Source organism: Balaenoptera musculus, chromosome 1 (assembly GCF_009873245.2).
Source record: "Balaenoptera musculus isolate JJ_BM4_2016_0621 chromosome 1, mBalMus1.pri.v3, whole genome shotgun sequence".
Classification (NCBI taxonomy): Eukaryota; Metazoa; Chordata; class Mammalia; order Artiodactyla; family Balaenopteridae; genus Balaenoptera; species Balaenoptera musculus.
The window spans coordinates 4,172,785-4,198,423 of record NC_045785.1 but is presented as its reverse complement, the minus strand read 5'-3'; the positions used below and the strand labels follow the sequence as shown (position 1 = coordinate 4,198,423).

General features: G+C 57.4%; 1 protein-coding gene across 3 annotated transcripts in view; it reads right to left on the bottom strand.

Annotated features, from left to right (window-relative positions):
* Nucleotides 1-2,591: 2,591 nt before the first annotated feature.
* KCNAB2 (potassium voltage-gated channel subfamily A regulatory beta subunit 2) overlaps nucleotides 2,592-25,639 on the bottom strand; it is a 94,979-nt gene continuing 71,931 nt past the window's right edge. For 2 of the 3 annotated variants that reach the window (XM_036832420.1, XM_036832427.1), the window contains 11 exons: nucleotides 18,852-18,931; nucleotides 16,427-16,471; nucleotides 14,642-14,686; nucleotides 13,777-13,820; nucleotides 12,686-12,772; nucleotides 8,908-8,993; nucleotides 7,027-7,147; nucleotides 6,639-6,733; nucleotides 5,563-5,683; nucleotides 5,134-5,222; nucleotides 2,592-3,097 (listed from right to left, as the gene is read on the bottom strand). In XM_036832420.1, coding sequence (XP_036688315.1) covers nucleotides 3,008-3,097; nucleotides 5,134-5,222; nucleotides 5,563-5,683; nucleotides 6,639-6,733; nucleotides 7,027-7,147; nucleotides 8,908-8,993; nucleotides 12,686-12,772; nucleotides 13,777-13,820; nucleotides 14,642-14,686; nucleotides 16,427-16,471; nucleotides 18,852-18,931 — 903 coding nt within the window. In that variant the 3' untranslated portion in view covers nucleotides 2,592-3,007. Of the gene's footprint in view, nucleotides 3,098-5,133; nucleotides 5,223-5,562; nucleotides 5,684-6,638; nucleotides 6,734-7,026; nucleotides 7,148-8,907; nucleotides 8,994-11,829; nucleotides 11,875-12,685; nucleotides 12,773-13,776; nucleotides 13,821-14,641; nucleotides 14,687-16,426; nucleotides 16,472-18,851; nucleotides 18,932-25,639 lie in introns of all 3 variants that reach the window. The other variant, XM_036832434.1, reaches the window with a different exon arrangement.

Below are 25,639 nucleotides of genomic sequence, written 5' to 3'. Positions count from 1 at the left end.
TGGCCTCTCCCCCAGGGCCCCTTTCTCCCAACCTCTGCTCGGCCCCAGTCTGCTGGCCTCTGCAGGGGGCAGCCTCCCCCCCCCCCCCACTGCCCTTGGCCCAGCCCTGACCCCGAGGACCCCGCAGAGGAGAGGAGCAGACCCTGACGGGCTTGGGTTTTATTTCGTCATTCCATAAATACGGCGCTGCGTCTCCACGGAGTGTCATTTGGAAGTGCGAGGCATATGGCATCTCTGCCTGTGTAGGGGATGCAGTTAGCTGAGGAGCCACAGTCATTAAAATAAAGTGGGGGGGGGGAGAGAAAAATAGCACATTATTTACATGACTCGAGAGAACAGAAGACAGAGCAAGCCCCCCTCTTGTCCTCGGGACCTCGAATTTGCCGTAGATTCAGGATGAAAAATGCTGGGGGCTGTGTGTGTCATTAGCAAGGAAGACTGGTCCTGCCCTGAACCACACCGGGCCTTCTTCCCGTGTGGGGCACTGCCAGGTGGACCCCTGGGGGCAAACTCTGCTTCAAGGGGAGGGTGAGAGGCTGGCTGGCAGCTGGGGCCCTTGGCGGGCTTCCCCTCAAGCAGGTGGGCTGCGGCTGGCTGGTCTGAAACCCATGCCGGGCGGGGCCCAGGCTGCCCCACCAGGGCCTGCCTCGGCCCAGCTCTTCTGTTTCCAAGCTCGGACCGCCCTTGGGCCCCACTCCACTCTTTCCCCACTCCGGCACCCTCCAAGTCGGGGGACCCTCCCTCAGGAAGCGGGGCGCCATCCCTCCACACCCACTTGCAGGGGGGATACAGAACAGGCCGTGGATGGTGCCCCAGGGCCGGGAGGCTGCCTGGGTCTTTGCGCTGGGCATTTAGGCCTTGGTAGAGCTCAACCCTGCGGGCCCTTGTCTCCCTCCGTCTGGGAAACATGCAGCCAGTGGGCTCGGCCTTCCCAGGTGTGGCTCATGGGGTGGGGGGGTGGCAGTCCCGCCCTCGGCCCGATTGCTCGCCCTGGTCCCTCTTCCAGCAGTGGGTGGGCAGGGTGACAGCAGTGTGGAGGGGGGCCCAGTCATCTCGCCAACGAGCAGCCGGTAACCTGGCCCCTGAGCACGGCCGGCTGCTGGGACTGCCCGGCCCAGAACACTTGGTCCCCGCCTGGATGGGCCTGGGATGGAAGCCGCCCCACTGCAGTGTCCTGTCCTCAGAGCCAGACTCCCACCATGTGATGGTGGGGAGTGGCTGGGGATTCTGCTGGGACAGGCTTGTCCCCTCCCCACACCCACAGGCTGAAGCGTGCAGGGGACTTGGTGAAGAGGACCCCCAGGGGCCCGGTCTACAAAGAGGGAGAAGGTTCTAGACTCCAGGGTCAGCACAAAGGTCAGGAGTTGGGGGAGGAAGGTCCCCCCCCCCACTTCTGTGGCTTTCTTAAAGCCAGTTTCCCAGGCCTTGGCTCAGCCAGGACTGGACGGCGGCCCCTCTGAGAATAATGGCAGGGAGGGGCCTCTCTGAAGGGCAAGCGGGATGGGCTGTGTCTGCCCAGGGGCACGAGGGCCCATATCCGGTGGGCTGGGGCGTCTGCAGAGCCTGGCCCCCAACTCCCACCCACCACGGCCAGCAAAGGCTGGGTGCCGCTCAGGACTATGGGGGCTGCTCCTCCTGGCGGCCGGCCCCCTCCCCGCCTCCATCCCTGCAGCCCCAGGCCCGGCTGCAAAGGGGATGACACTTGTGAATGTCCCGCCCTCCCTCCCTGTCCCCAGTCTGTTCCAGGCTTGGGGGGAGGGGGCTGGTGTGGAAAGGAATGACCAACCCCAGCCATCCCTCCGTCTTCGTGGGCTGTGTGGAGGTGTCCTGGGGGTGGCACTGCTGCCCTGGTAACAAGCTCTGAGCACCCAAGACAGAGCACCTCACCCCACCTGGTCTGAGGCCTCGCAGGGGACACTGCTCCACAGACAGGCTCCCGGGGTCTTTTCCTGGACCGCGGGGTCTGCTGCTGGCTGTCCCCCAGGTCCCAGGCGCGCAGCACAGAAAACCCCAGGGACTCTCCCTCGTTGAAAGGGTCCCAGCACGTTCTCTCTGCAGACCCCAAGGCCACCACCCCCGGGCACAGCAGAGGCTGGCTACCTGGTGTGTGGGCAGCAGCCCCAGTCCAGCTGAGCACGTATGACCTTGGGGCCTTCTGGGGCGAGGACAGAGGGGCGGAGGACGGGGTGCCTGGCAGGGAGGGAGGGCAGGTGGGGCCCTGGAGGGACCTGGACTGGAGCCCAGGCACTGGGGCTCATCAATTGTTTGCGGGGAGGAAGCCGGCGGGGCGAGGAGCTTGAAATCAGAGCCCCCCAACTTTTTGTGGGTCCCAAACTGCAGGGCGAATCCCCCTGGATCCCTGCCCCTGCCAGCAAGGTGGGGGGGGTGGGTCAAGGGGCAGCTCGGAAGGCCCCTCGGAGACACACTGGGGCGGGTGGTTGGGAGAAGGGGCTGGGGGAAGAATCCGAGGTCAGGCCCGAGGAAAGTACCTGGAGCCCTTGGCAAGAGGGGGAATGAGGGAGACCCCAGAGGGAGGCCTGCCCCGACCAGGGCCCCGCCGAGGGGCCACAGGAAGAGGCAGACCCGGCTTCCTCATCCTTTCCCCAACAGCGGGTGGGGTTCTCGGCAGAGGAGAGGCCAGCTCTGCCTGCCCCCAGGTCCCAGCTGGTCTCGGCCTGGCTGGGACTTGAGTCTCTGAGACGGGCCGTGGCTGGGCGAAAACGTGGTGGTTTCTTGGAGGAGGAGCAGAGACGGCAGGCTTGGGTGGGACTGCACGAGTGCCTTCGAATCAATGCCGACTCCCCGACACGAACCCGACATTGGTCCTGCGAAGCAGCGGGTGGTGTGTGGCAGTGACTTCTGAGATCTTTTCCCCGTGACATCTTGGTGCGTTGTTTTGTTTTTGAAGCAAACCACACTCTTGACTTGGCTTCAAAATAGCTTAAGCGAGCGAACAGAGAGACTAGGAGGGAAACGGAAACGGTCCAGGCAAACGGCCAGGGGCTTCTTAGGATCTGTAGTCCTTTTTGCTGTAGGGTTTATTGCCCAAAATGCTATCGATCTCGTGGATAATGGAAGACGACAGTTTTGGAAGGACCTGTGCGCAAAGATGGGAGCTATTCAGAATCCACCACCAAGACTGGCCTGGCCTGCAGGTGAGGTGGGGTGTAATGGAGCAGGGCCCTATGGGGCCTTCCTGGAGCACAGCTCCGCCCCCTCCACCCCACAACGTCCTACGCCCGCCTCTTGTCTGTAGAATTTTAGCCCAAGAATACATTTAATCGGAGAAATGAGAAAATGCAAAAGCAAAGAAAAGCAGTCAAACGGGACAAAATAATAATAGTTTAGCCATTAAACAAAGTCAAGGACTTTTAGTCCCTCCTCAAGGGCTACAGGTCATATTCTGAGCCGTGTCCTTTGAGCTGTTTTGCAGCTACTGAAACCCCCACCAGGTGTAAAAAGTAACTGCATGATGGCCAGACTGTAGCCATGAAATAAGCTGCTCCATCCTGCACAATTCCAAGAACTGGCCTCAGGGAAATGGGAACAAACTGACCCTGGAGTTGAAGATTAACTGTACTTAAAACAGTCAGGTGGCCCTGCTCAGATGACCACACAACCAATTTCAAGATGACTGTCAGAGCTAACTGTGCTGCTCTGTACATAGCCTCCTCCTTCCACCCCCAAAGCACCCCTGAAACTCCCCTTGAAAAGCTCTTGCCCCCTGATCGACATGGGGAAATTGGATCTTTGGGACATGAGTCCACCTTCTCCCAGGATCACCAGCTTCCTCAATAAAGCTACCTTTCCTTTTACCCAACACTTGTCTCTCAGTATTGGATTTTTCTTTTTTTTGGCTGCACTGTGCAGCTTGTGGGATCTTACTTCCCCAACCAGGGATAGAGCCCGTGCCCCCTGCAGTGGAAGGGCAGAGTCCCAACCACTGGACCTCCAGGGAAGTCTCAGTATTGGGATTCTTGAGCGACGAGCAGCTGAACCTGAGTTCTTTAACAGGGGGACATTCTTCCAGCCGCCCACTGGCCCCAGACTGTCCTGCTCTCATTGCATGCAGCTCATGAAGCAGATGGGGGCCATGCTGCTTCTGTATTCCAGAAGGTTTGCGGCAGAGGGAACCTGCCCTGGTCTAAGCTCTGCCCCTCAAATGGAAGGACAGCGACGGCATAAAATGCAGATTCCAGGACCAGAACACCTGATAATCCACACGCCCAAATTGCTTTTTCCAGCCCTCTTGACCTCAGCCAACAGCAACATCCCCCTTCCAGATGACAAACCCCAGGGGCTGTCTGACCTGCTATCCCGCACCCTCACATCCAGTCTGTCAGCCAGTCCTGTCGGTCCATCTTCCAGAACATCCAGATGATCCAACCAGCTGTCCATCTGCACCACGGCCATCCCTCGCCCCGACACCGTCATCACTTCCCAGCAATCGCCCTGCTTCCCTTCTGCTCCCCAAACTCTTTCCTCCACTCAGCAGCCAAAGAGCGAGAGGGAGTCTTTTAAAATCTAAGTTGGACCCTGCCCCTCCTCTGCTCCCATCTCACTGGACCATTGCCAAAGTCCTTAGAGGGCGTGCAGTGGCCCATGGGTCTGCCCCCACACCGAGCTCATCTCCCGCCCCTGCCCCTCTGCTCCAGACCCTCTGGCCTCATTGCTGTCCTGGGCTCGTGCCCACCCTGCACCTTCACATCAGCCTGGAACGTTCTTCCCCTGAGTATCTGCACTGCCCACTCCTCATCCTTCAAGCCTTTGCTCACAAGTCACTTTGTCAACAAGCCTACACTACAGCCCCCTTCAACCTGGGTCCACGGCTCCCCCCCCTCCCCGCCCCTGCTGGACACCCCCGACCTTGCTCTAGGTTTCTTTTTCCAGAGTCCTTATCACCCTCCGACACATATTCTAATCTTATTTCTCGCATTTAGTGTTTTCCGTCTGTTCCAGCTAGAAAGCCAGCTCTTCGAGAGCAAGGCTTTTTGGTGGTTCACTGCTGTAGCCCAGGTACCTTGAACAGTGTCTGGTATGTAGTAGGTGCTCAATAAGTACGTGCTGGACAGATGACTGGCTGAGACCCTGAGCTCTGCCCAGCGCACAGCAAGGCTGGCAGCCCCCACTCACCTGTATTGCTCCAATATTCTCCATCAGCTGGTCTGCGCTGGAAGCGCCCAGGAGCACGGAGCTGACCCCCTCGTTCCTCAGGCACCAGGCTGGGGGGCAGCAAGACCAGAGGTGAGGGAGGCCCACCCAAGGCAGGGCCCTCTCTGGTTCTGCCCCGACCCTGCCTAGGCCAGCCTCCTGGGCATGGGGCTGAGGGTGCCCATGAAAGGCCTGGCAAACCAGGGGCTCAGCAGTGCTGGGGGGACCCTGGCACCAACTGCCGCCAGTGGAGAGACGGCCCAAGTGCTCAGGGACCCCCCCACCCTCTCCCCATGAATGTGGGAGCCCGTTACCCACAGCTGGCTGGTGGAGGGGGTGTGGCCCAAGCACTCAGGGACTCCTGACATCTCCCTGGGACACCGGTGTCCACCCTGCTCCCCAGCCTCTTACCTATGGCCAGCTGGGGGAGGGTGCAGCCCAGGCGCTCCGCGATGGCCTGCAGCTCCTTCAGCTTGGCCTGCTGGCGCCGGCCCTCCTCACTCAGGATCTTGTCCTTCAGCCACTGGTAGCCCTGGTTGTGGGGTGGAGGCACAGCACAGCCCACAGGTGAGGGCAGGTCACCTGGACCTCTGTGTGCATGGCACAAAATGATGATTTGGGGCACGGCAGCACCCCCCGGCCCCGGCCTAACCATGTCCTGCTGTGGTCCAGACCTGGGCAGTTGGAAGGATGGGAACCGTTGCATCTGAAGCCTGTGGGCTGTCGGGGAGCTGAGGCCAGGCCCCTGAGCCTGGACAAGGAGGTGGACAAGCTGACCTTCCCTTCTCCTGGGTGGCTGGGCGGCCCAGGAGGTGTGGCCACAGCGAAGTCAGGGAGCCCCCTGGGAGGCTTGCTGGGGGTTGGGCAGGAGTGGGTGGGGCAGGCCATCCTGCTCTTGAATCTGGGGCTGGGGTCTCCAGTATTGGCTCTGCCCTGGCCTGGGCAGGCCTTTCTCCCCCCGCTCCTTGTCCCCCAACCCCTGCAGCCTGGAGACCCTCCTGAGTCCCCACTCCGAGGTGGACTCACCTCGTCCTCGTGTGTGTGTGTGTGTGTGTGCGCCTGTATGTGGGCCGGGGGGGGGACTTGTCCTGGGGGGCATCTCTGAGTGACACTGAAGAAACCCCGCGGCCCTCAGCCCAGAGGTCTCAGGGATGGGCCACAGAGAGTGTGCGGGGTGTCTACAGGGGGAGGAGGCATCCCAGGGGGCACACGCGGATCCAGCGCAGGTTGTGAGGGCTGAACCTGGGGGGAGGGCAGGAGGGCGGGGGAGTGAGGGGCTTCTTCACCTGGGGGATGTCCCACAGGTGGGCAGCCTTTCTAGACATGGGGTCAGGCCAGCTGGGGCTCCAAGTTCCCACGCTCCGAACCGTCCTGCAGACAGTGGCCCAGGGAAGCCCCGCCCAGCACCAACGTGTCTGCCCAAAGACCCCACCCCTCCAAAATGCCCGTCCTGCCTGTCCCCTCCCCCAGCCCGGCCGCTTCTTCACCTTCAAGGAGGCTCTCGAGTAGGGCGGGATGCCACTGTCGTACTTTCCGGACACGATGCCGCAGGCCAGAGGGGACCAGGTCATGGCGCCCACTCCTGGGAGAGGAAAGCCGGACGAGGTCAAACCCAGGGTCCCGAGGAGGGGCGGGGCGAGGGGGAAAGGGGCGTGGCAGGTCAGGGGCGAGGGGCGGGGCGAGGGGATCTGGGATGGGGTTGGGGCAGGGCTGGGGAGGAGGCGGAGCGAGGAAGAGGGAGGGGCTAGGGTGGGGTGGGGAGATGGGTAGGAGGACTGGGGGTGGGGATGGGGCTGGGCTGGGGAGGGGGCGGAGCGAGGGAGAGGGTGGGGCGGGGTGGGGCGGGGTGGGGCGGGGCCGGGCCGGGGAGCCCACCTATCTTGTGGAAGAGCTCGGGAAGCTGCACCTCCACCTTTTCGCGCTGGAACATGTGGTACTCGGCCTGCTCGCAGATGGGCGGGATCAAGTTGAACTGCCGGGCGACGGAGTAGGCCTCCTGGGAAAAGCAAAGAGGGGCATGGAGGGTCCCTGCCTGTCAGCGGTTCTGGGGGGCCTCCGGGGCAGCAGGGAGAAGACACAAAGGCATCCCCAGGAACGGCTGGCCCGCCTGCCCCTCCCCTCTGCTCTCAACTTTCCTGGCAGCCTGTTAGGCCCCCCTCCACGAGTGGAGAAAAGTGAGTGGGTTGTGGGACCCCAAGGCTGAAGGGATTTGGGGGGAAAGCACAACTCAGTAGTGAGGCTTGGGTTCTGGCACTTACTGGCCGGGTGTCCTTGGGTAAGGGGCTCACCCCCCTGTGCCTCAGTTTCCCCATTTGTCATGAGGGTCAAATGAGCCAACAGTGTTGGCAGCCCTCAGGACAGTGCCTGCCTGTTACTGGTTTTATCATGATTGTTACTCTAGGGCCTGGACCCAGGATGATAGCAGGGGCAGAAAACACTAGGTCAGGAGGGGAGAGTGGCCGGCATCAGCCCATCTCTGGGATTTGGAGCTCAAGGCCTCCACTCTGCAGACCGGATGGGTGTGAGCTCCTGGGGAAGCCCGTCTGCCAGCCCGAGAGGCCCTTTCCCCTTTAGCTTGAGACTCAGCTTTCACATCTGTAAAGTGGGGATGAGATCCTGACACCTCAGTGAGCTCTGTGCTGGGTCCAGGCAGCTTCAGAAAAATGCCAAATGATCACTAATGCTGCAAACTCCAAAGGCTGATTGATACCATGGGCTTCTAAAGTTGTCTGTAACTTGAAATGAAAATCCTGCTTAATTTTTTTTTTTTTTGGATGAACCAGAAATCTGGGGCTCACAGGAGGAGAAACCCCCTAGCAGGGATGCCAGGACATGGGAAGTTCTGGTGGGTGGGGCATGGGAAGGGCTGAGGTTGGGAGGAGGCCTGGAGGCAGGCGTGAGGGGGCCAGCCTGGGAGCTAGTCCTGCGAAGACGCTGTCCCCAGGCCTCTGCCCTCCCCCCACCAACCAGCTGCCTGCCTCTGAGAGGCCACCCTGCCGACCCTTCTGGGATACCCCAGAAATATTATGAAACATCTGTCACCCTCAGCTACTGATGGCTCCCATGGAGGGAAATGACAAGGAAGGGGATGTCTTCCTGAAAGTGCAGGTGAAGGGGAAACATCATGGATTATGAGATGGAAGCCCAGGCTCTGAGCTGCAAGGCCTGAGCATCCATCTTGGCATGGGCTGTGTGACCTTGGGTGTGTTACTTAACCTCTCTGTGCCTCAGTGTCCACATCTGAAAAACAGGCTAACGGTAGCACTTACCTTATAGGGCGTTGTGAGGATTAAATGGGAGTCAGTCCACATGAAGCCGTCAAATCTAACGGCACCTGGAACATCACAAGAGCTCAGCACGGTGGCTGGCACTGTCACCACTGCTGAGCACTGGCTGAGCCCCAGGACCCCCGCTAAGAGCTTCACACCTGTTCTCTCAGATAATCCTCACAACAGCCTCGTGACGGGGTAGGTTGTCCTTGCAGTCTTGTTCTACAGGTGGGGAAACTGAGGCTCAGAGAGGTGAAACCATCTGTCCCGGGCCACGCAGTGCTGGGATTCAAGCCCAGACCCCTGTCTGCAAGGCCTGCGGACATCACTGCCACATGTCACCATACTGTCCCTCCCCATAGTACCCAGTTATCTGTGCATTAGGGACCGATGGCACTGAACCTGCCAGAGCCCCGGGGTCCTCATCCACGGAGCTGGGGCTGGGAGCCCAGCTGGGGGACACGCATGCACCGAGAGGCCACCGTACCATGATCTCCATGGAGCTCCAGCGCGATGTGCCCCAGTACATGGCCATCCCCTGGTTAATGACGTGGGTCATGGCGCGCACCGTCTCTGTCACGAGAGAAGGGGAAACCACAGGTGTGGGGGGGTGGCCGGGGGCACGGGGCCTGGCCTGGGGACATTCTGCAAATACAGGTGGGCACCGGGAGGAGGGGGAGGGTGCTGCCGGGACGGCTTGCAAGCAGTGTACTTCCCGGCTGCGGAGTTGGGGGTGGCCTGGGTTTTCTGGGACCACAGAAAAAAGTGAGCCGCTGTCCAAGAAGCTGGTCTTGAAAACAATGTCCCCAAATAGTTAGAGGTCTTAGGGAATCTTTGAAAAATGGGTTATGGATGGATTGAGACGTTTCTATGGCAGATTAGAGGGATGAAGGAAAGGTGAGGTCAAAGAATGTGACTCTAGAATGGGGGGTGTTCTCTAGTCTGGGGAAGAATGGGGGACCCTGATCGCTCAGGAAGAACCAGATAAACGGATTAAGGTTACAATCAGATTGACAGATGGCAAGAGGAAGTAACATAATTTCTGCCCATTTCTAGTCTCCCACTTGGGGCTACTCCAGACTCTCACTGGAATCTGGAGAATCGAATGGAGAGGTAATAATAACATCTGTCAGGAGAAGGGCAGGGTGTGGGGCCCTGGGTGGTCCCAGGGGTTGGGGGCTGCAGAGCGGAGCTCCCCTCGAGTCCAGAAGAGCCAGCAGTAGACACGGAAAGCCCCCTGTGGACCACGCCCCGACTTTCAAACCAGCCCAGTATCCAGCAAGGGACCCTCTCCCCATCTACACTGTGATAGAGTCTTCCTTGGACTCAAAAAAGTTTTTTGAGAAATAAAAATCTGCCAGTTAGAGTTGCCCCCGAGGCTGTTTCGGCCCCGGGGGGATATCGTGGTTTTTAAAATTGAACTTGACCTCAAATTTTAAAATTTTACATGGCTCTTAGCTTTGCGGGATGACGGGCTACCCCGTCAGATTTCTCTCAGGTCCCATACAATGCTTGCAAGTTCGACTGCCCAAGGCAGCCTCGGAAGTTCAGTTGAAGTACAGGTGTTTCTAAAAACAAATACCCCTTGAAAGTCCCTATCTCTCCCGAAGTGGCCACTGACATGGGGCAGCTGAGGTCCCTGAAGATGGTGGGGGTGGAAGGAAGGATGGAAGGAAGGAGAATGCAGGTCAGTTCCGAGAGCTCCACCTTGGAATGGCCCAGGACCACCGGAACCTTCTCTGGCAGAGAGCGGCACCTCTGTTTTGGGGTGTCCCTTCCCATCCATCCTGGGTCCCTGAGTGCCCCTTTGGCCGAGGTCCCCTCTTTCAGTAGAAAGCTAAGGTAGCTGGGGCTTCTGGGGTGGTGGTCTCCGTGGGCTTGCCGGGGACCTCTGAACAAATCACACCTTGGTTTCCACGCCTGTAGGCCAAGCCGTGTCCTCTCCTTCCTTCCAAGGTCAGGGACTCGGCTCTTCCCCATGCATCCCAGGGAGGGGGTCTGGCAGGGAAACGCCCCCCTCGGGCTCTCAGCGGGCCACCACTTTAACGGCCAACACTATTCGATGTGAAGGTTGAGGGTCCCAGGAAGAAACCTGCCCACATCCGAACCCTGCGTCTGGGCTCCCAGCCCGGCTGTCCTTCTTGGGTTCTTTAGAAACACTCTTGGGGGGACCTGTGACCATGCAGTGTGACTGCCCGATTCTTTTCAGCCCAGGCTCAGGCCCACATGCCAGAGAGAGGGAAGCAGAGGGCACCCCCGTTCGCTAGCCTGGCTTCTTTGAGCACAGCTCTCTCCTAACGCCCCTTCCATGCAGAGAGGGGAGTCCAGCGGGAGCCTGGGGGCCAGGGAGCCTGTGCGAGCCTGTCGTTGGCCTGAGAGGGAAGGGGTCCTGGGCAGTGGCAGGCTGGGAGTGCAGCCCATGCGCAGGAGCATGGCCCTTGTGCTTCTGCCCAAGCCTGGTGTCAGTGACACCAGAAACAGGGACAATTAGGGACAGCTGTCCACCTCAATATTTAATGCTGTTGAACAGAAGCAGGAGGACCAAATCCTTCCAGCTGCTGCCAAAACCCATGGCATCTCCTGCTGCGTCTCAAATAATACATGGGAGGGGTCAGGTGGCAGTGCCAGTTGGCAGGCAGGAGCCCTTTCATTGTGGACCGCAGCCCAGTTCCCAGGGATACCAAGGCCTGCCATTCATGGGTGGGGTGGGGTGGGGTCCCAGGGTCCTTTGGCTTAGGGGTGGGCAGAGACCACTGCATGGCCAGAGGCTGCCCCGGGTCTCAGAGTTTCCCCAGCTCATGTAGGTATTTTTCAAGGAGGAAAACAACTGCATTTCAATGGTGAGCTCTGGCCACATGGCATGGGGTGAGAGTGACAGGTGGCCCAGCCCGCCCAGGGGACTGGTGGGGGCAGGGCAGCTGGTCGCTGGTGCCTTCACTTCTGGTTGAGGTGGGAGCTTAGCAAACGTGGAGAAGATAAAACCTGCTGGGGGCCAAGGTTCTGGGGTCCCCGATGTGTTTGCTCCTGTGGGAACCTGGTCTCCCCAGCCCTCTCCCAGACCATCTGGGGTCAAGGTTTCTGGTGCGGATCACAGCAACGCCAAGTCAAGAGGAGGCCCCGCGGATCACGGATTGTGGCAATGCAAGGCAGTGCGAGGAGGGGGAGGCATGCACAGGAGAAGGGGAGGAATGCGGTGACAGCGTGGACTAGGGGGACGGCGGGGCTCTGCGCCGCTTTGCTTTTCTTCACTTGCAAGGTGTTCCCATAAGGCACTTATTTCTCCTTTGTGCATTTTATGGAGAAGTTTAGTCATGGGGGCGGGGGAAGAGAGTCGTGTAAATAAAAGCACTGTCTCATAAAATGCAGCTCGGACACAGAGGTCAGTTGTCGGGCCGAGGGTACTGTGTACCTTCTATGATGAATGTCCTTGACTTGGAGGAACTAAATGGATCCCCTGGTGATAAAAGAAAGATGGAAAGAGACCAGAGTTCACAGCTGTGGGAACGCTGAGGGGCACAGTCTGACAAAGGGCACGGGGACGGAGGCTCAAATCACTTTTCGCAGAATACTCATTTGGATAAAAAACCAACCACACACACGCACACACACACACACGTATATATACACACGCATGGGTGCATGGTATATATACAAACAAATGAAGAAAAAGTAACTTGAACATAACTGAATTTTCCAAGTCCCTGAAGCAGCAAAGCACAAATGAGAAGATGCCCGAAGCAGAAAGTTGGAGGAGATGGGGGCGGGGGGGCGGGCGCTGAGATCGCAGGAGTCAAAGAATAAACAAGCGCCTGAGAAACCAAAACCGCTTTTCAAAGCACTGCACGTCTTTTTTTTCTCCTCTTGAGTAACAGTTCATTCCCCAGAGCAAAAGTCCCCTAAACCCTCCCAGTAGAATGTGGACCACGATTGAAAGAACGGAAAAGAAGGCAGCCCTTGCAAAGAGTCATCATACTGTGACTTTAGCTAACACTGCACACAGCTCAAAGCCAGGATGGGCGCGGACCCAGAGCAAGGGCGGGACTCAGCCCGGAGGTGCTGGGGTGCACGTGAGGGGTCGATCAGAGGCTGAGCTCGGGCCCGCCCCCTCGCCCCTTCCCACACGGGGAAGGCTCCACCCTCCATACCCCCAGGCCTGGGTGCCCAGTGGGCCCTGCGGTGGTGCCCTCAGAGGCTCAGGTGCAGAGCTTTCTGCTCTTTTTGGAGCCGTGACTCCCGGGCAGTCAGTGCTTCCGGGGAGAACGTACCTTCCATGGGCGTGTTGGGGTCCGGGCGGTTGGCAAACACCACGTCCACATACTCCAACTGCAGCCGCTCCAGGGAGGATTTCAGACCTGGGGGAAGGAGTGGGGAAGGGCTGTTACCATCTTCACAGACATTCCTGGGCCCTTGTGCGTGCGTGCGTCTCAGGGAGCAATAGATGAAAGGGACGAGGCCCCTGGCACCGGGAGCTGTGGACGGCGGGGCGCATCTGTGGGCACGGGCCACTAAGGTGGAGAACAGCCATGAGAGAAGAGGGGGCACACCCCAAAGGGGGCGGGGTGGAGTCCACAGGCCCAATGTTCTGTGACTGCACGGAGGGGACCCCTCCTAGAGTGTCCCGGCTGGAACTGGGAGAGCCAGGCCACCTGACACGGAGGACAGCTGCGTCGATCATCTATGGCACCGAAGGCCAGTGGGGCCCGAAACGCATGAGTACTTCGCAGCGGCTCAGAACAGAGCTGCAGAGCGGAAGTGCCGGGCTGGGGGACGGGGAAGGGCGGGCAGCAAGGCCTCCTAATCATTTGATTGTCAGTGGAGTGACTGTATTACCTTGACGGCAGTGAACATGGGGAGAAGAGGCATGGAGATAATACAAATCAGGATAAGTGAGACATCCTGGCACCTCGACCCCAGTGCTCCCGTGTGCTGAGGCCCAGGCTGTGTCTGACACGCACCCTCACCTGGGTCCTTCCCGATTCCACTAACCCCAGATGTGGGCATTCTTACCACGCCCATTTTACAGATGCTGCCACAGAGGCCTGGGGAAGTGATGTCCCTTGCTCAGGGTCACCCAGTGGGCACAGGGCTGAGCCTAGATTGAAACCCAGGCCTGTCTGTGTCTTCTCAGGGGCAACACTGCCTACCCCAGGGGAACCGCCCACCCATACCCCTGTCCCCTCCCTCACGACACGGAGTGTCCACCCCATGCGAGCCTGGGTGAACCAGAGCACGGGCTGTCCCCAGGCTCCGGGCCTGTAGCATTGGTGGGGGAGGGGCTCTGTGCTTTCTTCACTTTCACATTCACGGGAAGATGCCGTGGGTTTAGGGGGCCGTGTGGAGCCAGGGCCCCCCTCACCTTCTATTATGTGCTTCCTGGAAAGGCCCCTCTCCGTCTCGGCTCTGAAAAACAGGCGACAGCACGTGTGATATTGCAGGCGGTTTGGGGGAAAATGTTCATGACGCAAAAGTAGGTCAGCTCATGCCACTCGTAGTCTGCTTCCACTTTGGGGATGAAACCACGAGGCTATGCGGATTTGCTTGTGGAGATGACCTGGCAGAGCTGGGCCGCCTGCCCGCCACCCTGGGGAGGTGGGGCCCACAGCGGGGGATGGAGGCCTCTGTTTTTCAATTTGCCCTTCTGTCTGGCTTGGATTTTTTTCTTTTTTGGCTTGGATTTTTTTAAAAATTAAAAATGAATCCCATTTCTAATTCCTATGAAGCCTATTTTGTCCAGCCCCAGAGAGAATATGGGGCCAGATCCCTGGAGGATGGCAGGAGTGGTCTGTGGCCCAGGGAAGGTGGAGTGATTGGGACAGTTCATGAATTTTCTGTGTTTTCCAGAAATGTTTAGGATGTTACCTTTGTCATCAGAAACAAACCAACCCACAAAAGTAAAAATAAAAATGAAACAAGGTTCGAGTACAAGGCAACTCAGACAAAGCTGCTTTTCCGGAACGTGACGTCCCTCAATAGGGACCGCACAAGCCAGGACAGACGGCTGCACAAACGCCAGCCCGCCCCCTGCTTCCGGCACCAGGAGACAGGAACCGGTGCTGCCCACGTGCTGTCCTCCAGGAGGTTCCTGAGGTCCAGGACAGACCCCGTGCAGCCTCTGTTTCCCCAGGATAACTACCCCCTCCCCACCCCCAGGGGCCTCCTAAATCAGGGGTCTCTGCAGACCTGGCCCCCGGCCAGGGGCATGGTCTGCCCGCTGCACCTACTTTCCTCCCCAGAAGATCTTGGTGGTGATGACGAGGCTGGATCGTCTGCGGAACAAGAGAAGGAGGGGTGTTACTGGGCATGATCCCTTGGGGGCCTCCCTCCCCCCACCTTCCCCACTGTCTTCAGCTCTTACACAGGGGTCCTAAACCCTTCTCATCCTGGAGCATAGGGCGTGAAATGGGGCGCCTCTCTGCCATTCGACGTTTGGGGTGTGCCGAGCCCAGGGGCCTGGGGCTCCCCATTGAGCCAGGAGACAACCCACAGATGTAACTAACCTGTGGATGCAACTAGCTAACCATGGAACTAGGGTTGGGCAGCGGGGGCCGGAGGGAGACGGAGTCTAGTGTGATGGAGCCTGGAGCCCAGAGGAGGGGGGACATTAGGGAGGGGGGGGCGACACGGCTCAGGGAATAGAAGGTGGCCGCTGCTCCCTGGGGGCTCCAAGGAGGTCAAGTGTAGGGGCTGGAGGGTGGATGGAGGGCTCTGGGGAGGATGGAGCGAGGCAAGGGACCACGCCGTCTGGTTCTTCCTCTACTGGCTGAGACTGTTTCAGAAAAGCTGTGTGTGGGGCAGCCTTGGGGAGCGGCCTGGGGGCCACTGAGGCGGGGGCAGGCTAGGGTGGGGCTGACCCGAGAGGCAGGCAGGTGATGTTCCTGGGGCTTCGGGCTTCGGTGGCTGAAAGCCCGAGGAAAGGGTATAGAGTCAGGTCTCCCGCTGCAAATCCACAAGAGGCAGCGCTGACACCTTTGTGACTTTGCCTTGGAGGGACAGGTGGGCGGGGGTCATGATGGCCCCTCCTGGCCACATCTGACCTTGACCATTCCCAAAAGAGGGTGACAGTGTCCCCTGGGGTTGTGCTTTCCTCTAGTGGGGGGTGTAGGGGGAGGACTGCTCAGGAAACAGCTCCCCAAAGCCAGGAGCCCCACAGCCGCCAGTGTCGCCTGCGGGCAGGCGGGGTGACCTAACTGGAATCTATCTCCTCGCGAGTTCACCTAAGACGTTATCAGGGCCCTCGCCAACAGGCGCAGTTTCCTTTTAACTGCAAAGTGAGCAGGGATACATTTTGGTATCAATTAGAGCCGAGAAGAAACAACATGGGTGGGGCAGGAGGAGGGATGTCAGTCATCCAGGCCCCAGAGGTTGGGGGAGACTCTGAGTTCGTGCACTAGGGGAGGGGAGGGGAGGGGAGGGGATGGGAGGGGAGGGGAGGGGAGGGGAGGGGAGGGGAGGGGAGGGAAGGGGAGGGGGGAGGCCCAGCCTTCTAACTGCTTCTGACTTTGCTGAAAATAAAGACACACAGGCCTCAGGGACCCCAAAATGCAGGCAAGTGCTCAGCCTGACCTGACTCCAGGAGGGCGGGTGGGAACTCTGCTTGACACGAGACACGAGGCTCCTGACCAGCTTTCCGGGGGAGGGGGGAGCTCCCCCCCTCACCACAGCGCAGGGCCTGGCTCCCCGGGGTGGCCACCCACAGTGTGAATGCTCGCACCCCCTGCAGGAAGCATGGGGCTGCCTCTATTCTGGGACATTCTCACCTTCCCAGCAAGAAAAATTCTGGAACCGCCAGGCCTTAGAAAGCCTGGCTGGTGGCACAGGGGTGATGAGGCCAACCCTGGGTGCTCCACCGGAAAACAGGAAGGAACAGCCACCGGATCCTCGCCCGGGGGGCCTGCCCATCCCATCCAGGACCCCAGGGTGGTCCTCTTCCCTCCCACCAGCCTTCTCCAGCCACTTCCCTGTGTGCGTGCGCCCTGGGGATGGAGCACAGAGAGCACGGTAATTACCTCCATCCCTTCTTCTTGATGATGTTTCCTAGCACCACTTCAGCCCTGCCAAGAAGACCGAGACATGGGAGCTTCGTTACAGCGTAACAGAAACACCAAACCTCGCCCCACCTTGACAGTCAGCCACAGGGTCCCCTCTGTGAAAATGCCACTGGGCCAGGGAGCCGGGCTGTCAGTGCCCGCTTTGGCTCGGGAAGCTCATTCCAGAGCGAGGAGAGCGCCTGGGAGCAGCTGGGTTACTCCCCCGTGGAGGTGGCCGTGGGCGTGTGCCACTTGACCCAGCAATGGCAGCTCCGGCTCCCGCGGAGAAGGAAGGAGCAATGTCCTCCTTGGCAAGACCAGCAGCAGACCGTTGCCCTGGCCCGTTGGAAATTCACCGGGGAAAACGCTCGGCAACGTTACATGGGTGAAGTTTCTAGACACGTATGTTTTTTAAAAGGTAAATTATTCACCAAGGACATCCTCTGTTTGCAGAGACAATCAACATGTACTCAGGGCTGAATTTCCAGCCGAGTGCGTTTGTGTGTGTGTGTGTGTGTGTGTGTGTGTGTCCATCTTGTTTCTTGCTTCTGAACAATAGAGAGACAGATGCCAGGCTGACCGCTGTCTGTTCTGCTTGGCGTCCCTCCGGACCCTGCACCAAACTCAGGCCAGCCGGGGTCACGCGTGGACCGTTCCAGCCTCGCTTGGCACTGCAGCGCTGGATTAACTTTTAAGAACTTTCTGCTTGTGGCGAAATGTTTTTGAGCGAAAACAACAGACGGAGAACCATCTATACCCAGCGCTACATTCCAATTATAACAGCGCCTGAGTCATCCACTCAGAAATAACGGGCTCTAATTTGTGAGCTGTTTAGCATACATTCTGAATGTTCTTCATTTGTGGTCAAGATGCACAGAAAGTCACTCAGCCCTGGGTCTTTTCCTTTTATTCCTGGGTCCCTCGTTGGTGGCACAAAAGATCAGGAAAGGAGGAAGAGAGGGGAGCAGGCAGTGGTCCTGGGGCTGCAGGAGCTGTAGGCAACGACTCGCCCGAAGCCTGTTGCTTTCGGCTGTGAATTCTCCTGGCCGTGAATTTGGTAAGCCTCTGCCCAGCGGGGGCACAGAAATCCTGCCGCTCTCCGGGAAGTGCCCAGAGCATGAGAAGCAGGGGCACTCAGTAAGACAGACGCTTGGCACTCTGGTTAGCAGGAGGGACTCAGTGTGCTGCCCCCGGCGTGCCAGCCCGGCTGTCCAGTTAAGCTGGGGGACGTGGAGACAGTGACGCAGACAGTGCGGCTGCCGTGATGGGGGCGCTGGGCCTGGACACAGGGCCATCTGGAGCTGCTTTCCTCACGCTCTCCTGGGCAGCGACACGGAGGCAGGCGCAGGGCCAGGGAACAGGCTGGGGTGCTCGGGATGGGGGGGGGGACGCCTCTGGGCTTGGCATCTGCATCGGGCTTTTCCACCTCTGACCCTTCGGCTTAGCTCATCTGTCTGGAAAGCATTTCGCTCTGATGGAAAGCAGCTGCCGGTTTGGAGGGGTGGGGGGGGGAGCTGTGGCGTCAGGAGGACAGAGGGCTGCTGACAGGGGCTGGAGGAGGTTTGGGGGTCCCAGTGGAGGCCCTCGGGGCTGTCAGATCATCAGACCAGGACTTGAGCAAAGTCCCAGCTGGGGTCCTGATTCTCGGTACCCTAGGCCCCATCGCGAGCTGCAGGTAATAACCCAGAGCCTGCGAGGCAGGTGCTGGCCCTGCGGCCACAGTGCACGGGCGGTGGGCCAGGCTGAGCAGCCCAGCTGATGGGAACTTGGCTCGCCCCAGGCAGCAGGGGGCCAGAGGGAGGACAAAGAGAGAGCCAACAAATGATTTCACAAACAAAAGCTGACTTTTGGAAACCCGATGCAGGCGAGTGGATGATTTGATTACAGCCAGTCTTTAAAACTGAAGCCAGCAGCCTTGGCTGAAGAGGGCTTTTACATAATTGAGTAGGAAAGTTCACTGCCAAGATGGGAAGAGCAGCTCCCTGCAGCGCTCAGCTCAGCAGACCCTGCTCTCCCCAGCTCCTGAGAGGCCCTGCATTCCCTGCAGCCCTAATTGCACCATTAAGATGTGAAAATATCAGGCATGTGGGGCTGCCTGCACTTCGCGGGCGCGGCAGGAGAGCCCCCTGGACTACAGCTTAATCACGGCTCTCGCCCAACGCAGCCTCTTTGGCACCAGAGGGGCTGTGGTCATCTTGCTGCTTGAACACACGGGAGTTTAGCAAGTGACCAAATGTTCTGTGATTCTGGCCCCGTGAAAACACCACCTCCCCACGCCGTTTGCAGTTTAGAAAAGCAGGCAGAGTGGGAGGTGCAAACCCTCTGGGGAGCAAGAAGCTCCGGCTCGTCCCAGGGAAGCTGGGCTTGGCCGGCACCGCTTTTTCCCGTGAGAAAAGGCACGTACTTGCCCGCCGCGTAGACTTCTGCGGTATCGAAGAGGTTGATGCCATTGTCGTAGGCCAAGGTCATTAGCTGCTCTGCCATCTGAAACGAGAAAACCGGGGCTGCTCACAGGCGGCACCATCTTGCCAGCCCAGGGGGAGGGCCCGGAGGCTCCAGAGCACAGCCTCGTGGCCCGGGAAGACCCCCCGTGTGCCTAGGCGGCCCTGTCCCCGCCGCAGGACAGGCTTGGAAGCAGCTCAGCTACAAACCCATAGAGAAGAAAGAAGACAGAATGAATGCAGAAACAGCTTCTGGATTGTGAATTTCTTGTGAGCAGGGACCCCACCCATTAGGTCATCTCAGGGCTTAGCACCTGTGCTGAGTTGAATCATGTCCCCCAGATTCATGTCCACCCAGAACCTCGGCATGTGACCTTATTTGGCAATGGGGTTTTTGCAGATGTAATTAGTTAAGATGAGGTCATACTGCATTAGGGTGAGTCCTACGTCCAGCATGAGTGGTGTCCTTATAAGAGTAGACACAGACACACAGGGAAGAGGCCACGTGAAGATGGAGGCGAAGGTTAGGGTAATGAGCCTGCAATCCAAGGAATGCCAAGGACTGCCAGCCAGCAGCAGAGCTGGGAGACAGGAACAGAACTCCTTCAGAGCCCTGGAGGCAGCGCGGCCCTGCGGACACCTTGATTTTGGACTTCTGGCCTCCAGAACTGCGACAGAATAAACTTCTGTTGTTTTACGCCACCCAGTTTGTGGGACTTTGCTCCGGCCGTCCTGGGAAACTAACACAGCCCACAACATGAGCGTGAAAAATCTTGGCAGAATAAATCCTCTTCAAAAGCTGTGGCTAGAATGTGCCTGTGGTGCTACATCCCTCTGAATTCTTCCCGGCAACGGCATGAGGGTGAAATTACTGTTTGCAGATGGAGAAACTGCCGTCCTCAGCTAGCCCTCTGGCCTTGGCCCTGCTTCTCCAGTGCCTTGCGGACCGGGGTGGATCAATGGCAACCGGTGGGCAGTCGGGGCGAGGATCCGAGGCAGCCTGCCTGCAACTGACAGCCTCCTCCAAGATGCAGTGGACAATGAACTCTGCTGGCCCGCTGGACGGTGCAGGCGTCCGTCTGAGCCTGCAGGGGTCACAGATGCAAACTCCCCCACCAGCCACTTCTCGAAGCTCAGCTCAGAGCCCCAGGCCTCCCTCCCAGTAGCTAGCCCAGGGTGCGGTGAATACTACTTAACCCTCAAAAACTGCACGACAGAAGGCCAGCCAGCCAGGTGCAGCTTCTAGGAGCTTCTCCCAATACCAAACGCAGAAGCCCCACCGGCCAGGCAGGTAAGGAGAGGGAGGCTGGTGCCTGGTGAGGGTTAGTAGGGTGGAAGGGGGCTCAAACACTGCCAAGTGTGTCCAAATCCTTTTATTTTTCAAGAGAAGCCAGAAATCCAGGATATCGGGGAGGGGGGTAAGTTCTGATTTTCAAACGTTGGCAATGAATCCCAAAGGTTTCAGAGGATGAACAGGCCAAAGCTAACCCCCATCAGTCAGCTGCTGTCTTCCGACTAGGAAAGCTCATTGATGGAGCAGTTTTCTGGATCCGTCTGCGGGGCGGACTGGCTCCTCTCCTCCTTCCTCTGGCTCAAGTGTAACAATGTAGCCGAAGCACCCCTGCATCCTCCTCGGAGCCCTTCCTCCCTCCTCCTCCTCCTTTCTTTGCCTCCAGAGCTCCAGGCACACCAGGCTCCTTCCCTGGTTATCCCGCCTTCATCCTTACTTTTCCGGGATGTGTCCCACCAGGCCGCCGGAGCTCTGCCCAGGAGAGGACCATGTGCTGGGCCCCGCAGGTTACGCAGATGGTTTAGGTGTGCACGCTGTCTTCTGGGAGGGTTCTGAGCGAGGTGACCCAGGGCCAGCGCTTTTATTTTCATATTTCAGACACACACATATTTTCTTATGTCCCCATCGTGCTCACAGGGAGGGTACCACACTGCAAGTATTCTTTTGCATTTTGCTTTTTTCACTTACAATACATCCTGGAAATAGACACATATCAGTTCGTGGAGATCTTCTTCATTCCTTTAAAAATTTTTTTAAAAAATCAGGGTAAAATATACATAAAATTTACCATTTTAACCATTTTTTTTTTTTTTTGCTGTGCCACGCAGCATCTTAGTTCCCTGACCAGGGATGGAACGTGTGCCCCCTGCAGTGGAAGTGCCCAGCCTCAATCGCTGGACCGCCAGGGAAGTCCTCTAACCATTTTTAAGTGTACACTTCAATGGCATTAAGTAGATTCACACTGCTGTGCAACCATCCCCACTGTCCATCTCCAGAACTTTTTCATCGTCCCAAACTGAAATTCCGTCCCCATTAAACACTAGCTCCCCATCCCCTCCCCCAGCCCCTGGCCCCCACCCTCCTACTTTCACTCTCTATGATTTTGACCTCTAAGTACCTCACATGGGTGGAATCATACAGTCTTTGTCCTTCTGTGACTGGCTTACTTATTTCACTTTGATGCCCTCAAGCTTCATCCGTGGTGTAATGTGGCAGAATTTATGGGGCTGGGTTTTGAAGGGTGGTTAGGAGTTTGTCAGGCAGGCAGGAGGAGGGCAGGTGGAGCAGGGGCCGTTGCAGGCAGTAGGGCCGGTGTGTGCCGAGGAGCACAGCCTGCTGTACCTGCTGCACCTGTGGTCTTGCCCGTCCTGTTCTCAGGTCAAACACGTGGCCACCCTCCACTTGGCTTTCTCTCAATCCAGCATCAAAACCTTTAGCCAGTCCTATCAGCTCCCATTTGCAAACGGATCTGGAATCTGACCGCTCCTGCCTACCTCCAACCGGGCCCATCTGGTCCAAACTGGAGCATCCCTCAGCTGAGTTTTTGCGGTAGCCCCCTAACTCTCTCTGCCTCTGTCTGTGCCCCTGCCACCCCTGCTAGGCAAACTGTGGTCCACAGACCAGCAGCATCAGTGTCAGAGATGCAGAATCCCAGGCTCCGCCCCAGACCTGCCTCATCAGAATGTGCATTTCCAGCAGATCTCCAGGGACTCGCGCACACGTTACGGTCTGAGAAGCACCCCCACCGGCCATACTCAGTGCAGCAACCAGACTGAGCCTAGTGAGACCTAAGTCAGGGCAACCTTCCTCTTTGCTAAAATCCTCCAGTGGCTTCCATGACACGAAGGGTCAAAGCCAAAGTCCCCACCAGATCTGCTCCCTCACCTCTGACCCCATCTCTTGACACCCCTCCCGCCATGGCCTCACGCAGGTGGGCACACACCTGTCCGCTTGGGCTGGAACGCTCTTTCTCTGGATCACCAGGTGGCTCATTCCCTCACCCCCTCCTTCCTGGATCGTCCTGTGCAAACCAGGAACCAACACCCCAGTCCTTTTTTTTTTTTTTTTTTTTTTATTTATGGCTGTGTTGGGTCTTCATTTCTGTGCGAGGGCTTTCCCTAGTTGTGGCAAGCGGGGGCCACTCTTCATCGCGGTGCGTGGGCCTCTCACCATCGCGGCCTCTCCTGTTGCGGAGCACAGGCTCCAGACGCGCAGGCTCAGCAATCGTGGCTCACGGGCCCAGTTGCTCTGCGGCACGTGGGATCTTCCCAGACCAGGGCTCGAACCCGTGTCCCCTGCATTGGCAGGCAGATTCTCAACCACTGCGCCACCAGGGAAGCCCCCCAGTCCTTCTTTCTCTGTTTTCCTGTTCTCTGTGGTTGACTAAATAGTGGTTCCCCAAAGATATCAGGTCCCTGGAACCTGTGAATGTTACCTTAGGTAGAAAAAGGGACTTTGCAGATTTGATTAAATTAAGAGAGATTCTCCTGGATGAACTAAGTGGGCCCTAAATGCCACCACAGGTGTCCTTACAAGACGGAGGCGGTGGGAGATTTGACACTGACAGGGGAAAGGGACGTGACCACAGAGGCAGAGGCTGGGGTGATGCAGCCACAAGCCAAGGAATGCCTGCAGCCCCCAGGAGCTGGAAGAGGCAGGAAGGACCCTCCCCTGGAGCCGCCACCGGAAGCGCGGCCCTGCTGACACCTTAATTGCAGCCCAGTGATGCTGATATTGGACATCTGGCCTCGAGAACCGTGAGAGAATAAATGTCTGTTGTTCTAAAGCACACAGCTGGTGGTAATTTGTTATAACAGCCACAGGAAAGGAATGCACTCTCCATCGTATGTTTAACCCTCGGAGATAAGATGTGCTTATGATCTGTGATCTGTCCCCCTCTCCAGACAGAGAGCAGCCCGTGGGCAGGGACCTGGAGCTCGGCAGGTGCTCAGCTGGCATGAGCTGAATGGAGGAAGAAAGAAAGACGTGAACACAATCCTAAGTACACCCAGGACAGTGCCTGGGTGACTATGGACAGAAAGAGAATGGGGGAATCTGGGAATTTTCAGGGCTGATTTCTGATTTTTGGACTGCTATGATTTGGGTGTAATTCCTCTTCCAGGTTTTTCTATGTGACTATATGCTTTTTCCCTGCAACACTGCAACTCTGACATACACATGGCTGCCTCTGCTGTTTTCCGTGCTCTATCATCATGGTTCTGTCCCCTTGTCAGTCATCAAAACATGACTTCTAAAGACTTCTGCTCTGTGGGTGCATCCTGCGTTATGTAATGGAGCTCCTATTTGGTGGCTTTTCAGTTATTTCCAATGTCAAGAGTCCCAGAGGCTGGAGGCAGAAGGAACCTCAGAGGACATGTGGGCCACCTCCTGTCACCCCCACCCAGGGGACAGGGAGGCCATCCTGCCTCCGCACGGTTCCCCAGAGCTGAGAGCTGGCTGTAGGCTCTGAGGCGTGGAGCCCAGGGAGGATCCCTCTTCATCCCTCTCCAGGTGTGTCCTTGGGCACCTGCTCAGTCTTGAGGCTCCGCTTCCACGGAATGGATAATAAAACACCTACCTCCTTGGGTTGATAGAGGATTGAGAGCCATGATAAATGTAAAGTTCAGCCACTATTCTTATTAAATTCTTATTGCCCAGGCTGCTGGGAACATGTGCCCAAGGGGGAGTTTTCCACCTGAGCAGCTGTGTGAGGTCACAGAAAGGGCATTGAACCAGAGTTTGGAAACCTGATTCTGTCCGGGGCAGCTCCGGTACTTGGCCACGTGATCTGAGGTTTACTAACACTGTCTGCTCCCTGTGTCCCTGCCCAGCCCACAGAAGCCTCCCTCCCTGGGATGACAACCCACAGATATTTGCAGATGCCGCTGTGACCCCACAGGACAGGGGACGGCAACCCTTTTCTGTAAAGGGCCAGAGGGTAAATATTTTAGGCTTTGCGGATGGTCTCTGTGGCAACCACTCCACTCTGCCCTCACAGCATGAAAGCAGCCACAGACCATATGTAAACGAACTGGCGTGGCTGCCTGCCAATAAAACTTTATTTACAAAAACGGACTGTGGAATTCATAGAGGCAGAGAGTGGATGAGAGGTTAGCTGGGGCCGGGGGGTTATTGCTTAATGGGTACAGAGTTTCTGTTTGGGGTGATGAAAAATGCTGGAAATAGACTGTGGTGATGGTTGCACAGCAAAGTTAATGTACTTAACGCCGCTGAACTGTATATTTAAAAAATGGTTAACATGGTACATTTTATGTTATGCTTATTTTATCCACAAGAAAAATGGTTAAAATGGCAAATTTTACGTTTCATATATTTAAGAAGAAAGAAAAAACAAAAACAAAAACAAAACAAAAAAACCAGGCTGGGGACCAGATTTGGCCCCCAGGCCATCACTTACTGACATTTCCTGAGTCCTGCCGGGGAACGCCACTTTGCCGTAGTAAACCCCCAGTTCCTTGTTTCTGTGTCTCTCTGGCCTCTGGGCGTGGCATCTTGCACACAGGAGGTAACTCTAGAAACAGGACTGTGTGTCTGGATTCTGTGGCCAAACGCCTTCCTTTGGACATGAAGTTAGCAAGGAACACGGCGTTCTGGGTGGGGTCACCCAGCCGGAGTGAAGCCCCAGCCTGGGGCCGCTCTGGGTTTGGGCAGCACACGTGTTCCTCTGCAGCTCAGGAGGGTCCTTGCTTCCTGTGGCGCCAACCCCGCTGGTGCAGACCAGGCAGCCAGCTGAAGAATAAAATCCAGGCATTCTTCCCCTGACCCGTGGAGAGGTGGGCCCCTCAGACTTGATGTGTTGATTGTTTGGGACACTAACCGTAAGGTTTAATAGGAAAATTCCGCTGGCTCTTTCACTCAATCATTTTCACCTGCCACGACCTTTTAGAACCCTGAATCTGTCATGTATTGTATCCGCCGTCCTCCCAGCTTTGTGTCATCTGGAAACGACTTCCATCATCTTCATACATGTCACCATGTCCCTGATGGAGCCACGGTGGAGGCCGGAGCCAGCTGTGGCTGTCATTGGATCATTAATCAATACTCTTTGGGTGTAATGGATCTGTTGGTGAAAAAGTCACCTAATTGGACGGTTACCATCCGGCCACTTCTCTATATCTTTCCCACAAGGACAATGCACACAGCATAGCTAATGCCATTAGGAAATGAAGTCACATCCTCCACAGAATTCTTCCACGTCGAAAGGGTAACAGGCGAATTAGACACCACTTATTTGGGGTAGACCACGTGGGCTCCGGGGCTCCAACCTCCTAAGTGCTTGGAACCAATCTGGTGGCTGAAGGTGAAACAATTCCCTGCATCTTAAAAACTCCTGACTTTACCTGAGATAGCCCCCAGAACCTTAAAGCCAGGGCAAATAGTTCTACAACAGCTACCATCATGAAAGAAAAAGGAACAAGAATGCAAATTAAATGCATCTAG